This window comes from Linepithema humile, chromosome 1, assembly GCF_040581485.1.
Source record: "Linepithema humile isolate Giens D197 chromosome 1, Lhum_UNIL_v1.0, whole genome shotgun sequence".
Classification (NCBI taxonomy): domain Eukaryota; kingdom Metazoa; phylum Arthropoda; class Insecta; order Hymenoptera; family Formicidae; genus Linepithema; species Linepithema humile.
In genome coordinates, this window is record NC_090128.1 from 15,540,377 (window position 1) to 15,555,156 (window position 14,780).

General features: G+C 29.9%; 1 protein-coding gene across 1 annotated transcript in view; it reads right to left on the bottom strand.

Annotated features, from left to right (window-relative positions):
* The window catches only part of LOC105679293 (hydrocephalus-inducing protein homolog), a 74,422-nt gene extending 60,382 nt beyond the window's left edge, over window positions 1-14,040 (bottom strand). The window contains exons 1-25 of the mRNA XM_067347796.1: window positions 13,233-14,040; window positions 12,520-13,095; window positions 12,121-12,371; window positions 11,802-11,941; window positions 11,584-11,731; window positions 11,268-11,485; window positions 10,875-11,071; window positions 10,416-10,694; window positions 10,107-10,274; window positions 9,869-10,040; window positions 9,313-9,750; window positions 8,846-9,036; window positions 8,585-8,775; window positions 8,252-8,363; window positions 8,030-8,157; window positions 7,879-7,944; window positions 6,659-6,770; window positions 6,479-6,571; window positions 5,936-6,366; window positions 4,967-5,067; window positions 4,744-4,870; window positions 4,409-4,519; window positions 4,093-4,335; window positions 3,706-3,926; window positions 3,391-3,517 (exon numbers count right to left, since the gene is read on the bottom strand). Of these exons, the coding sequence (XP_067203897.1) occupies window positions 3,391-3,517; window positions 3,706-3,926; window positions 4,093-4,335; window positions 4,409-4,519; window positions 4,744-4,870; window positions 4,967-5,067; window positions 5,936-6,366; window positions 6,479-6,571; window positions 6,659-6,770; window positions 7,879-7,944; window positions 8,030-8,157; window positions 8,252-8,363; window positions 8,585-8,775; window positions 8,846-9,036; window positions 9,313-9,750; window positions 9,869-10,040; window positions 10,107-10,274; window positions 10,416-10,694; window positions 10,875-11,071; window positions 11,268-11,485; window positions 11,584-11,731; window positions 11,802-11,941; window positions 12,121-12,371; window positions 12,520-12,643 (4,389 nt within the window). The 5' untranslated portion in view covers window positions 12,644-13,095; window positions 13,233-14,040. The remainder of the gene's footprint in view (window positions 1-3,390; window positions 3,518-3,705; window positions 3,927-4,092; window positions 4,336-4,408; window positions 4,520-4,743; window positions 4,871-4,966; window positions 5,068-5,935; window positions 6,367-6,478; window positions 6,572-6,658; window positions 6,771-7,878; window positions 7,945-8,029; window positions 8,158-8,251; window positions 8,364-8,584; window positions 8,776-8,845; window positions 9,037-9,312; window positions 9,751-9,868; window positions 10,041-10,106; window positions 10,275-10,415; window positions 10,695-10,874; window positions 11,072-11,267; window positions 11,486-11,583; window positions 11,732-11,801; window positions 11,942-12,120; window positions 12,372-12,519; window positions 13,096-13,232) is intronic.
* Between the last annotated feature and the right edge of the window lie 740 nt (window positions 14,041-14,780).

Consider the following 14,780-nt stretch of genomic DNA (forward strand, 5'->3'; position numbering starts at 1 on the left):
TGCGGACTTCCGGTGCGGATTACGGATTACGGGCTGTATGTGACGGCACCCTCACTCTCATATTCAAGGGGAAGTCCCAGTTGCGCACAGAATAAATCAAACACAGCCGGTTGAATGAAACGGACACAGGTCCAATCGGACACAATAAAAAATGGACACACGATGGTTGGAATCGGACACAGTGACAATCAGACACATTGAAAATCGGACACAGTAAAAAATGAACACACGTTTGCAATCGGACACATCTCGTGCCCACGCGTAAAAATTATAAAAATAGTGCTTCGGATGCAAAACTAGGTCTATAATTATACAGTTCCACATGAGTTGGCAAGTTTTCGCGCAAAGCAAGGTCTATTTTCATCGTCCGGTACTTTCGATGCAAAACAAAGTCTATAATTATACAGTTTATTCGGTGAACTTCCTTTTGTTAATAACATTTAAGATATGATTAAAGACGAAAGAATAAACAATTTTTGTATATCAATCGGTCCGATTGAAATAGCTCACGATAAACTTATATAGGCAATTTTATCAAGATAAATGTGATATTTATGAATCAAAAACACGGTTCGATTATATCGACTATTTTTATTTAATTTTTACAGATTCTTAAAACAGAAAAGACGTTGTGCACAAAATTATTATAGAAAAAAAAGTAAAAAAGCAACAAGTCATTAGAACCCAGCAAACACCAAGTTACAGTTATATAATTGTTAGTTGTAATTTCCCACTCAATAATATAATTGTTATATAACACGTGTATTATATAACAGTTATATTGTTGAGTGGGAAATTACAACTAACAATTATATAACTGTAACTTGGTGTTTGCTGGGAAGTAATGTTTTTAAGGTCAGGAAAACTGTCACGGATGTGTCCAATTGCAAACATCCTGTGTATCCGTTTGCTACTGTGTCCGATTGCAATTACGGTGTGTCCATTTCCTACCGTGTCCGATTTTTAATGTGTCTGATTGCCACTGTGTCTGATTGGCATTGTGACTGATTTTTACTGTGTCTAATTCCAACCACCGTGTGTCTGTTTTTTATTATGTCCGATTAGACCTGTGTCTGATTCATTCAATCTGCTATATCCGATTTATTCTGTGCGCAACTGGGACTCACTCATATTCACTATTTTTTCCCTTACCTTTTTATATTCATAACATAATCTATACACTATATCACTATACATCCCTTCTCTTCTGTAAACGTATTTCCTCCTTTTCATTTCCTTTTATGCTCTTGTTCAATAAACTCCATCTGTTTTCTTCAAAGAACTCTACCAATCTTCTGCTCTTTTTATTCATTTTCCCATCTTTTGATTGTCTTTTCCTCCTCCCCCTTTTCCTCTTCTTCTTTTTCCCCTTTTTCCATTCCCTCATTCTCTTTCGCAGTCTTCGCGTTAAAGTCTCCTCCTATTATTGTTTTTCTACCCGGTTCCTTATTTTCAGTTTATTATTCCAAATTTTACATTATTCTTTCTATGTCCCTATCCACATACATCTCCACTATTCTTCACCTTTCCCTTCCCCATTCTACTTTTTGTACCGATATTATTTTTCTTTTTGTCTCTATCTTTGTCCCTCTTTTTATTATCTATTTCAATATTTCTCTTACTATTCTCCTGCCCATTGCTCTTCTTTTTACGTTCTTTTTTCTTGCCTTTTGTATCTCCCATTCATAACCCTTTTACCTGCTTTATTTCACTCCATCCTTTTTTATCCTACCATATCTCCGTCATCACTATTATATCCCATTTCTTCAGTTCTAATAAAAAATCTTTATTTCTTAGTCTCGCTACATTCTAAAATATTAAGCTTCATCTTTTTCCTTCTTTTCCCTTTTCTTCCTCTTCCCTTAATTTTTCTTCTTTTATTTCGTACCCTCCTTTTCCTTCTTCTCGTTTTATTCCGCCTCCGTTCTTATCTTCTCTTTCCCGTCTCTCAGCATCATATATATCTCCATTATATATCATCAATTCTAATCCTCCCGTATGCTAACCATACTTTTCTCCCTTTCCTTTCCTCCTTTTTTACTACTTTCTTTAGCATTCACCTCTTTCTCTCCTTTCACGTTCAATACTCCATGATTTTTTCTTTTTTCTCCCCCTCAGATTTCTTTTCTTTTTTAACACTTCTCTTCTTTGCTCCTTGCTTCCCAATCTTATCCACATTCTCTCTCTTCCCCTTTCTACTCTTTTCTCTATTTTCTTGACCTCCTCTATGTTTACTTTTGTCCCTTAATAGCCTTTCCACCGCTTTCTTCTTTTTTTTATCCTTCACTTTCATTTCTTTTATTATTATGTTCTTTTTTCTATTTTCCCATTCCTTCCACTCTAATTTTCTTTCTATTTCTTTTATTCTTTTTCCCACATTTTTTTTTCTGTCTTCTCCCTTCTCTCCCTCTTCTCCTGTTTTTTCTAACCTATTATAATCATCCTCATCTTTTTCCTCTCCTCCTTCCATCTCCCCTCTTGCACCCTAAATTCCCTTCTTATACTCTCTATTTCCTCCCTCAGAATCCTCCCCTGTTCTCTCATCCTTTCATTTACTTCTTCCCTCATTTGTCTATATTTTCCCTTTCCATTCTCCTCATCTTCTCTTAACCTCTTTTATCTCTTCTTTCCATATTTCCATTATATCCCCTTATATCTTTTTCCTCCCTTACACTGCTCTTAACCGGCGATCTCGGCATTTTCTTGCTATTGCAAAAGGTCGTTTCCCCTTCCTCTCTCTTTCCCGATTCTTCTCTCTCTTTTTTTAGCATTTCCTCCACATTTTAATAGCTCCTACATCTTTCTCTCTGTCTCCTTCCGTCTTTTAATCCACTTGTTCTTCTTTTTTCCATTCTGTGCCTGCGCGTCCCACCGGCTTATGACTATTTTCTCTGTACCTTTCTGCTCCCTGTCTTTCAGCACTCGGCTCCAAACTCTCCTCTACACTATCTACTATCTGTAGTTTCCTTTTAACACCTCCTTCTTTTTAACACCTCATTTCACCTCCTTTTCTCCCTTATTCCTTGCCCTGCCCTAAACCCTTTGCATCAACTCACTCGCACCTCCACTCTCTCTCACACCGCTCTCATCCTTACTACGCTCCTTTACGCACCTCTCACGCCACCAAAAAATCACATTCTGTCACCACGTGTCACGATCTCTCGCACCGGAAATGGAAGTTCTATTTTTATATAATTGTAGATTAATTAATAAAACTATGCTAAGCTTATTTATAATCTTTTATTGACAATAATAGTTATATTAAAAAAAAAAAAAAAAAAAAAAAAAAAAAAGATTTTTTTTTAAATATTTTTTTCTCTTAATTTTATCATATGAAGAGTAGAAAATATTATTAAAAACATTGAAAATAACAAAGATTGAAAAATGTACTTGTATAGTAGCTTCTTCTTGTGGTTTAATGGAACCGAAAGCAGGACTAATCTCAATGTCTTCTTTTAATTTTGTAGATAAATTCGGCGCAATCTTGGCCAGTTTATTTTGCTCTTCTACAAGCATGCTAATGTCATAATTATCAATTTAATTAGCAGTACAGATACATGTTTATCATATATCATATATTTTATTATTAAGAAATTATAAAAAAAACATTTTGTTGATGTATGTGAATAATGACGTAGTAATGAGGTGAATTTCAATGATAGCATTTCGATATGGATATATGAGTTGACTAAAAAATACACTTACACATATTTCACTTTATAATTTCCTTGATTGCTTATCGTAAAATTTGCACTCGTAGAAGAACCAACTTTCACACACTTTAGATCAATTGGATTTGCATGATTAATGTCAACAGCAATGTCGTACGTCTCACCAGATAAAGTAAGGGTTTCCGCAAAAATAAATGTTACGTCATCTTTGTGGAAAAAAGCTTTGAAAATCAATTTTACTTCTATTGTTCCGATCTAATTCAGAAATAAAATTATCAATTATTTTCCCAAAAATAATTTTATATTTGAAAACGTAGAAGTTATTATTTAATAAATAAAAATTAAAAATTTTATAATAAAGATAAAAAATTTTATATGTGTTAATTTATTTGATTAATATAAACTGAATTTAGGTTTTTACTTTATTAGCATAATAATAGAATTCAATTTTCTGGTCATTCCGAGCTTTAACAATGCCATTAGTAGGTGTAAATGATATTTGAGGATCTAATGGTCCGTCAAACTCCAGACGCCAAAAAATATCGATCGGAGAACTATTCCAGATAAAGTAAGGTAGAAAATTTTTTCTATATAGAAGCACTTGTCCAAATGATAACTGTTTGCTTTCAAGTTCTATGTCCAATTTCGCACCATTGCATTGAAGCTAAAGTATTACACGTTTTTAATAACAATTTTTACACATACATATTTAAAACGTATATTTTTGTTATAATTACCTCGATTATATCAATATGTGGATTATTTGTGATACATATGTGCAATTTATCAGAAAATAAACCGAGCTTTGTAACACCTGCTGATATTTCTAGTAATCCACATTGTCCAGCCTACAAATTAAATAAAAAAAAATAATGCGTTTTATGTGCTTAATACGTTTTATATATCAAATGTAGCATAAATAAAATACAGAATAATAGAATAAAATTCCATATTTAATACATATTAATAATTCTGAATAACTCCAAAGATCTTCTTTAAATACCTTATATTAATAATATGATACATATTTAATGTAATTAAATGTAATTTAATGTTTAATATAATAGCATACTTGAAGATAAAGTTTCTCTGGTTTCAAAATAAAAGTATCTGGATTATTTTCTTGCAGATAGAAACAGATTTCCGCGTCAACTTTGGATATATTGCAAAACTTAAATTCCGCTTTACGGCGATGGTCACTATTTAAAAATCATATATCTATAGCCATCTATAGATATCATATTTATAATTTATGTAATTAATTAGTTAATACATTAGATGTCATGACATCAAACCTTTTATCTTGTCGAAACACTAATAAGGACCCAAAATCGAAGGTATTAGTGTCAGAAAAGTATGTGGACTCAATTACGTCATCTACTTTTGTTTTTGTGACCTAAAACGTACATTTTATCTTAATATTTTAATAAAAATTATGAATAATATTGTTTAATTAAACTAAACTAACGATAATCATATTTCCATATACAGGGTGTCCCGTAAAGACCGTAACAACGCTTAGGGGTATATTTCTGAGATAATTCTGAGCAAAAAATCTTAATACCAAAATACTCAGGGTGTAATGGTTTTTGAATTAGAAGCATTTAAAGTTAGCGAATAAGATAGCCTGAAATTTGCGCGCTCAGGTGTGTACAACGTACAGTGATAAAAGCGAAATTGACTATCGCTGCCCTGTTGTCAGTATTAATATTTGGAAAATAAATTTGCTAATACATATTAACATAAATATTGTTTACGCAATTAAGATTTTGTTGAAAATATTATAAAAAAAAAATATTATGATACACAAAACGCAAGCTGTCAAAAATTACATTTCTTTGACATTTAATAATTTTATTGTACAAATATCTATAAGATAAAAAGAAATGTCAAAGAAATGTAATTTTTGACAGCTTGCGTTTTTTTCTTTATAATATTTTTTTCTTTATAATATTTTCAACAAAATCTTAATTGCGTAAACAATATTTATGTTAATATGTATTAGCAAATTTATTTTCCAAATATTAATACTGACAACAGGGGAACGATAGTCAATTTCGCTTTTATCACTGTACGTTGTACACACCTGCGCAAATTTCAGGCTATCTTATTCGCTAACTTTAAATGCTTCTAATTCAAAAATCATTACACCCTGAGTATTTTGGTATTAAGATTTTTTGCTCAGAATTATCTCAGAAATATACCCCTAAGCGTTGTTACGGTCTTTACGGGACACCCTGTATATATCTAGAAAATATTATTACCTTTGAAAAAATAGCATTAGGATTCATATCCAGTGTTGGAAGATCCGCGATACCGTAAACGTTAATATCATAAGTGATATCATTGCCGTCGATGATGGATAACGTGTATGTTTGTTGATGAATTCCTACATCTTTGGGTTGATATCGGATCTTGAATGTTTGACATTCCTTAGGTTGCAAAATCCATCGTGGTTTCAATATCTCCTCGAGAATAACATTTGCATTAAATGCATTAGTATTCTTGCTCTCTATCGTCAATGTGTTTAACGATTTAGCATCTTCAGGTTTATTGAAATCGTGATGTGAACGTTTTTTACGCTTTTCATTTGTCTCGTGATTTTCTTGATTATTAACTATGCTAGCGTTTGAAGAATCGATTGTCCTAATCATGAAGTCGGGTATTATGGATAAGGAGACTATTTGATAACTTCCTGATTAATAACATAAAATTACAATTAACGTTTGCAACAGATATATATATATATACAATATATACAAATAATTATTGTAACTAAAAAATTAAAAAATTAATAATATGTTTACCATTGCTTTTAATATCCCGTTTTCTTATATTCTTAGGTTTAAGAATATAATATTTTTTCGGTTCAAGATCCGATTTCGATAAAATTTTGGCAGCTATTATTAGCAAATATTGAATATTGTTATTTAATAACTTTTATGTGATGTAAGAACGTATTTTAAGATAATGATTATATTGCTTACAAAGAGCTTTCTTAGCTAAGCTGTTTTCGCTCATTTGATTAACTATCATGTCATATATCATCCGATTCCACGGGTCAGTGGCATTTACGTACCAGATATGAAATTCATTTGTCTATTGAAATAATTAAATTATAAATATGGTTAAAGTTTGCGATATTTTAATTATGTATACTTAAATATAATCGTTGTTTTGCGTATATAGGTGAAATACGTAAAATATGGAATACGTTACTATAAGAGAAATAAATAATTATTTCTTCAGATACATTTCGATAAAAATTCATAAATTTTATTCAGCTGTTACTCAGGTAGCACATGTTTGTTTCTTCGAAACGTTTTATAACGGTTTTTAAAAACGTTTCTCATTGGTTAAAATGTCAATCCGAAAAATATTAAGAGAAATGTTATTTTTCCGTCAAAAAAACGTTTAAGAAACGATCAAGAAACTCTTTTATCCACAAAAAAAATGTTTTTTCACGGAATCTCACTTTTCTCAGAAAAATTAAAAAAAATTTTATTTGTTTTAATTTTTTTTATTTATCTTTTCTTTAATATAATGTTGTTTAAATGTTCTTCAAGAATTTAATGTAATAAAAGTTACATAATTATTATAAGAGTTTAATTAATAAAAATAATTTAGTATAGGAATTTTTTTTTAAATACTATATTTTACTATATTTGTGATATTGATATTGTGATATATTGATATTTACTATATTTGTGATATTTTATTGTAACATCTTATTTGTAACATTGCAAAAAATATATTAACTATTGCATTTATATAAATATATATTTTTTTTACGAATAAAAGGAAAAAACGTTTTTTTCTTTATCCGCGAAAAAATTTGCTTTTTCTCACGGAATTAATAAAATAATGCATTCATACACATGTATATGTGTACTAAGACAACTAAAAGAAGCTTAAAAAATTTTATACATTTTTTAGACGTCTTTTAAATGTCTTTGAGACATTTGCGCTGACTGGGCCTTTTTCTTTCATTAAAATAAATATATATGTTTATATAAATGCCATAGCTAATATACTTTCTTAAATTATTTGTTTTTTTGAACGTTTCTTAAATTATGGTTTCAAAAACGTTTCTTATTGGTTCTTGACGGTTAAAAAACATTAGATACATTTAAGAAACGTATATATGAAACGAACATGTGCTACCTAAGTAATTAAAATCGAAATTATATATTATCTCTTTACTGACATTCATACGTTTATCTTCAGATTTATCAGGCTTCAAAACTATGTTTTCCGTCGTAAAAAGCACATCCTAAAATTGACAATAATAATTAATAACAATTCATGCTTCGAATAAAAAAATAATTCAAATAATCTAGAAATTTGTAAAAATTTACCTTTTTATGAAAATCCCAATTTTTAATAACATTTTCTATTGCCAAAAGACTGTCATAGTAATCACTCATGGCATTGGCAATATTCTCCACTTTTTTTGGTATCTGTTGCTCTTCTAAATCATATAAAACTAAAAAAAATTAAATTATAATTTCTTTTACTTCATAAACTAATTTCTATCATATTTTATTCAATTTTAAATATTAATTGAACAATATCGTTACTTTCCAACTTTTTATGATCTTGAATTTGTTTCTTGTTAATGGGTGCTTTAGAAGTTCGAGATTTTTTATCAAAACTATCGGTTTTCTCATTTTTTGGTCGTTGAGATATCTTCTGTGCAACATGCATTATTGATAAGTGCGCATAATTTGAAAAATTACGAATATAATTATATCTGCATTAATATTGATAATAGTGAATTGTAATTGGTAATAAAAAATTGGTAATAAAAAAAGGATAAAAAATTATTGAGCGTTACAGTCATTCTACAAAAATTCTTAAGAAAAGTTAAAACTGCGTAATGCAGATTTTTAAAGTTATATTGAAGTGAATACTTTTCTTTTTCTCATTTCCGTCATCTGTTGTACAAATTGCATTCGTCTTTGCAACGCTTCCTGTTTTTTTATTGGTAAAGTTGATTCCAGATAGAACTTTTTATCATTTTCTGCAAGTAACTCATATTCGGATAACGACATTTCATCAATTTCTTGAATTTTTTTAGCAGTTTCTTCTGATAATTTTTTTGCTATATTTAAATAATTAATATAATAATTAAATAATTTTTATAATTTAATCTATTTCATTGCATGATCTACCTTTTAATTCGTGCAGTTTCTTCATTTTTCGAACATAAGTATCCATCGAGTTTAAAAAAGTTACAAACAATGCGTATTCCACATATCCAACAATATTAAGCAATACGAGTAATGTGATAACGTCGCTCTTGAAGAAAATATTGTTTAAAGTTTGCAGTACAAAACCGCTTTTGAAATCATGCGAGGATAATCTATTTATTAAAAGTAATAAGAAAAGGATTTTTTTTTTAATTTAAAATATATGCAGAGAAAATTATGTTTAAAGAATTAAAAAAATATTTCAAAAATTAGTATTATATAGCAAATAATATATAACAAATTAATAATATTATATATAGCAGATAATTGCTTTTTAGACTATATAATTAAATTTGATATATAAAGTGTGAGATGCATAAATATTATTTTATTTAAAAATATTTATTTGTGTGGTATATCAAATACATGATGTAAAATAATGTCAATACCTTTCTCGAAAAACTTCGATTAACAGGCCGCTTTCAATATCGAGGAAAATATCATTCTGGCTTTTCTCAGCACTTTTCTTGCTGACTTTCGATTCAACTATCGAGTAACAAGAAAAAATTCTTTGCAGTAGCAAAATTGTCTGAATTTTACATTCATAGAGGCTCACAGGATCTAAAAATTGCAAATCCTGTTCCGTTGGAAGTTTCGAGAATTCCATTTCAAACAGAGTAATTAATTCTTGAGCATTGCTTTCAGTATATTCAATTTTTGTTGCTGTTTCTGAATTGGATTTAATTGTTTTCGAAGATTTTTGTTGTTTCGGTAATTTTGTTCGGTTTGGTTCAAGTGATTCTTCTCTTACAGTTGTTTCTTGATTATGTTCCACAACTTTTGCGTCGATTTTCCTTGTCACTGGCAATTTAATTTCCAAAATGTCTCTAACGTGAAAAAAAAATTAAAAGTTTTCTTATATCTATTTTATATAAAAATAATAGAATTGCTCTTAAATGTAGATTATATCTTTAAAAATTGAATGGCTTTTAGTTTTATAATTACTTATGTTTTTTAAATGTTGACAAATACTCTTGATAGGCATCATCGATGATCTGTCGTAGCTTAATAGAGAACCATTTGTCGCCAAGTGCGATGCCTTCGATAATGACATTATCTATATATAGTAGCGGTACTTGCAATATCTTAGCGCTTATACACGCGGTTTCCTGGTATTCTAAACAGGAACGCGATCGAGTAAATATATATTCTCTTCGCATATGTGTATTTTATGCAAGATTACCAGTGAACGGTGCACCGTGGAAAATAATGCAGACTTTCTTGGCTGGTTGCGAAGAGTCGAACCCAGGCTCTTGAATCAACACCGTTTCGGGACTTTCAAACAGATCCTTCACAGGATCTCTCATTTTCTCATATAAGTTGGGATCTTTACGCAAAGTCTCTATGTAGCCTTAATAGCAGAAATAAAAAGCTATTTTCTCGTTAAACAATGCAGATGCAATAAAAATTATAAATCGAGAATGTTTGTTTATAGATTACAGACATTTGTCATTTTTATTAACAACTTATAAAATAATATAAAATAACTTACAGAGGAGAAGACTTTGCAGTTTTTCAGAATTGCTTGTTGACAATATTGGCGGTTCACGAGGAAAATCAAGTTCATTAAAAACTGACATAGATAGGCAATCTCTTTTTACACTTTCTATGGAAGTAGATGAATAACTTGTAGATTTTTTCACTTTCCATCGGTCGGATCCTTTTTGCAGATCGATTTTTGATTCTCGTTGAGATGAAGATTCTGGAGCAGATAATTTTGATGTACTAGATGACTTCCTTGTTGCTCGTATTCTATTTTCATAGCCAGAGTCTAAAAGTTTTTGTCATCACTTGTTTAAATATAATCAGATATATTGCATTATGATATTCATGCATTAATACCAAATTTTCTTCAAAGAAATTAGAATTATTATTTCGTAGAATTTTTTCTCACAGCGTGTCAGTTATAATCTTCGAAAAAGAAAGTTTATTTTTAACTCTTAATGTATACCATTCAGCGTAGTAACACTTTTATCCTCGATTGTTTCTGATGATAAAGCGTATGCCATCTCACTCATGAGGCTATTATAAAATTCTATTAAAAACGATGGCATTCTCTCTCCTAGTTTTCGAGGCGGTAATAGGATTTCTTTAACTCCATAGTAACGAGTCAGTGCCTCGGCAGCTCGGTCCTCCTCTAAAAAAAGACTGCGACACGTCGGTTTATTCAGTAAAGTGCGTTCCACGCCATTTTATTTATCACTTTTCCTCTTATGCTAATCGGAAAGTGAAAAAATAACCGGACATTTTTTGCGATAATTTTTACCGCAACATTTCTCTTGCTATCTTTTATTTCGCTTTTAATTTGTTAATTTCCAATTTATTTTCACTTGATATTAATTACCTGTCAAGATGATGCCAGAAAAATTCCACAGGGTAATTGCAAATATTTTCAATTGTAAATATTTTTTCTGGCGCTTCGGTGAAAAGTGTTATGGGTGGAAAATTAACATTGAGATCGCTTATCCGTAGCTTATATTCGACTCCACGGCCAAGCAATATTACTGTTTGCGTCTCCGGTCTCATTTTAACATTGATTTTTAGATTTGCTTCTACGCGGCCCTGTAAATGACAATGATTTCATTGTCATTCATTTGTACGAACATGTGCGACAATATATATAATATAACCGTATAATATATATATATATAATATATAACCGTTTTACGTGGCTTGAAGTAAATATCAATAATGTCCGACTGGCCAGATAAAAGAAGACCAGATTTGTAATTTAGATTAAATGAACAGTTTTCTGGTTTTTTGCGAATAGTTAATATTTTTGCTTCCCAATAGCAATCAATAAAGCCCCTTAAAAATTAAAATATACATGTATTTTCTGAAAAAAAAAATATTAAGTATGTTTATAAAAATATAGTACTCGTTTTTTACTAAAACGCTCATCATTAAACATTCTCCTACAATGACATTCTGAAAATCTAATAATTTCGTGTTAACAGTTACGAACGGATAAGTAATGATTCCTTTTATAAATATAGGAATAGTAGAACCTCGAGATACCTGTATAAAATAATAAATCATAATTAATTTTTGTTTAAATTATTTTATTATTTATTTTTATGATTAAATTGTTAATGTATTATGTCGTCATAAGCAACAAATATTTTATTTTAACTTATTTCGATTTTAATTTAATTAATTTTTATTTTATTCGAATATTAAAAGAAAATTAACTTTACTTCTAAATAAATCAAATGCTGCTTTTTTGTGCTTCTTTCAATATATTTCGCTGATGTTGGCTGCCATACAACAGTCAGTGATGTAGTTTTTCCCACAGCTAATGTTGTTTTCTCAAATAGTACGAAAATACCAGAATTCTCGAGTTGCTTTTTATTTAATTTCTTTATTGTAACATCCACTTTCCAAGGCCCGTAATTAATAATTGATGTCGAATAACACGTTTTTAGATCAATTGTAATGTAACCCATATCTGAAAATATTTGTTGCATCATTAATTATCTAATTACCAATATTGTCAATTTTGCTTGTAATTATCTACAGTGTAATTATCTAATTAATTTGGAAGTAATTAACCACAATTAATTAATTCGAGAATAATCGAGACTTTGTAAATGTACCTATAATATATTCGGGAGTATACAGAGAAGGAATAACTGTATTTTTGTGTGCAACCGGATGTCTTATTAAGACAGAAATATTTTCTTCAATATATCGAGTTGCAAGGAATCTGTCAATTGCCATCTCAATATCAATAATATTAGGAAATATTTCATCATACAAAATTAAGTCCCATCCATCACCTTAAAAATATTTGATGGGAGTTACTTGATTTATATTCGATTATCTATTTTATTATTTCAGATACTTTATTATGTATAATTTTACTTAATAAGATTTTTTTATCCCATTCGGGCAGTTGATTCTTTGGTTTATCATCGCCTACATCATTACATTGTGTTTTTATTTCTTGCTTTTTCTGTAATGCAAAACGTTAAAACAATTTTCTCATTTTTGTATATAAAGCCAATGTTTCATACCATAGAAATATAGTCCGGAGTTAGTAATTGAATTGCCTGGTAGTTTAATTTTACAGAGTAGTGTTTAACTATGTGGTCGCGCTGGATACAGGGATAAATTTGCGGATAACTTGCAATACCTTTTGCAGTAATTATTAATGGATCTAAATGCACCATCTAATAACAATGATAAAACACGGTACTTTAGTTTCACACTGTACTTGTATTTTGTACGAAGTGATTCTTATTGTAACAGTTAATGCAAAGAATTTAATTTGTAAAATTCGATTAGAGTATGTCATATTGTAACATACTTGTAGTTCAAATTTAATCTCGAAAGCGCCGAGCAACATCGGCCGAAATTCAATCTCAATTTTTATTGAAGATAAAGGATCCATACAACCTTTATTGGGTTTAATTGCTAACGCATTGATTGTAGGACTGCCTTTTCCTGCGTTGGATATTAAGCTCCTCACACATATCTTGTAGTCCAGAAATATCGTGCTGCGGTTTTCCAAAGTAAAACTCGACCGACACAATTCGCCGAATAACTGTAAAGTGCGAAGTAAGACTCAGACAAAAGATTCAACATTTTGTAACTATTTGAAGGATTTGAAATTAAAAAAGTATGGGTCGAGTTTGAACATCTCGGAACAGATGAAATACTTCAAATGTTAACAGTAGTCGATTTATAACATCTGAAAATTCGACCAATTGGTAAAAAAATTGGAGGGTAAGTAAATGCATTAGAAACTATTTGTTTATTTTTAACTTTATGCGGATATTCATATCACTGTGTTAATACTGCCATTTCTTATATACTGCACATTTGATAAAATCAATTTAAATCTTTAAAAGAATATTTTTTGTTATCTAACATTTCTTTTAATAATTTGTGGTCAATTAAAATAAAATATAAGAGACGCGGCGTACGTACGCTTATCTGCGCGCTATCACTTTTTGCTACTATTTGCACGATGGTATTCAAGCAAAATAGACGGCAACGACAAGAATAGCTTACGGTAAAGAGAATGAGAAAAGGTAAAAGACATTGAGAGAATAAAAAAGATTGAGAAAAAACCGTATAATAATTATATTAACGTTAAATAATTTAATAATATTTTAAATATCTAGCAAAAAGCCATATAAATCAATAGATATATATATTAAACGTTATTAAATTTTATAAATATCTATTTATTATATATTTTTTATAATATTAAGTTATCATATTTATTGAGATCCAAACTGTCGAAATTGCTCGACTATCTGAAATCCGAGCACTATAAATAATAAATAGATAATAAACTACTTACGTTGAAGTTTGCCGATGTCTGATATTTTCCGGGTTTTCTTCTCCTCAATAGTTCATCGATAGCTACTTTTTATGGCACTTATAAAAGGCGGTTATGATATGAGAAATAATATAATAAAATAAAGCAATTGCTGTCTATTTTGTTTGAATATTATCGTGCAAATAGTGGCAAAAGGTGATAGCGCGCAGATAATAGCGTACGTACGCCGCGTCTTAAATCATAAACATCTTAAACATTCACCAATATTACAAACTACCCTGGTAGAAATTGCCTTACTGGTGCCATGACATTTGTCAGCGCCATACAAGTTTGCCATGCCACAGCCTTATTCTAAAAAACTAAAAAGATCCATATCAGGGCCATGCTTGTCTGATACATAAATGAGGTAGCATTACTATAAAATTAAATAGGCGTAGGTCTGGATTTGACTGGGCGGCCAACACTTGCGCCACATTAGGCCCACATTTGCGCCATTGAACTTTTCGTTCTTAGAAATAGATTTTTTAATAGTGATCTACGCATGCGTAGATAATTATTTCAGATATT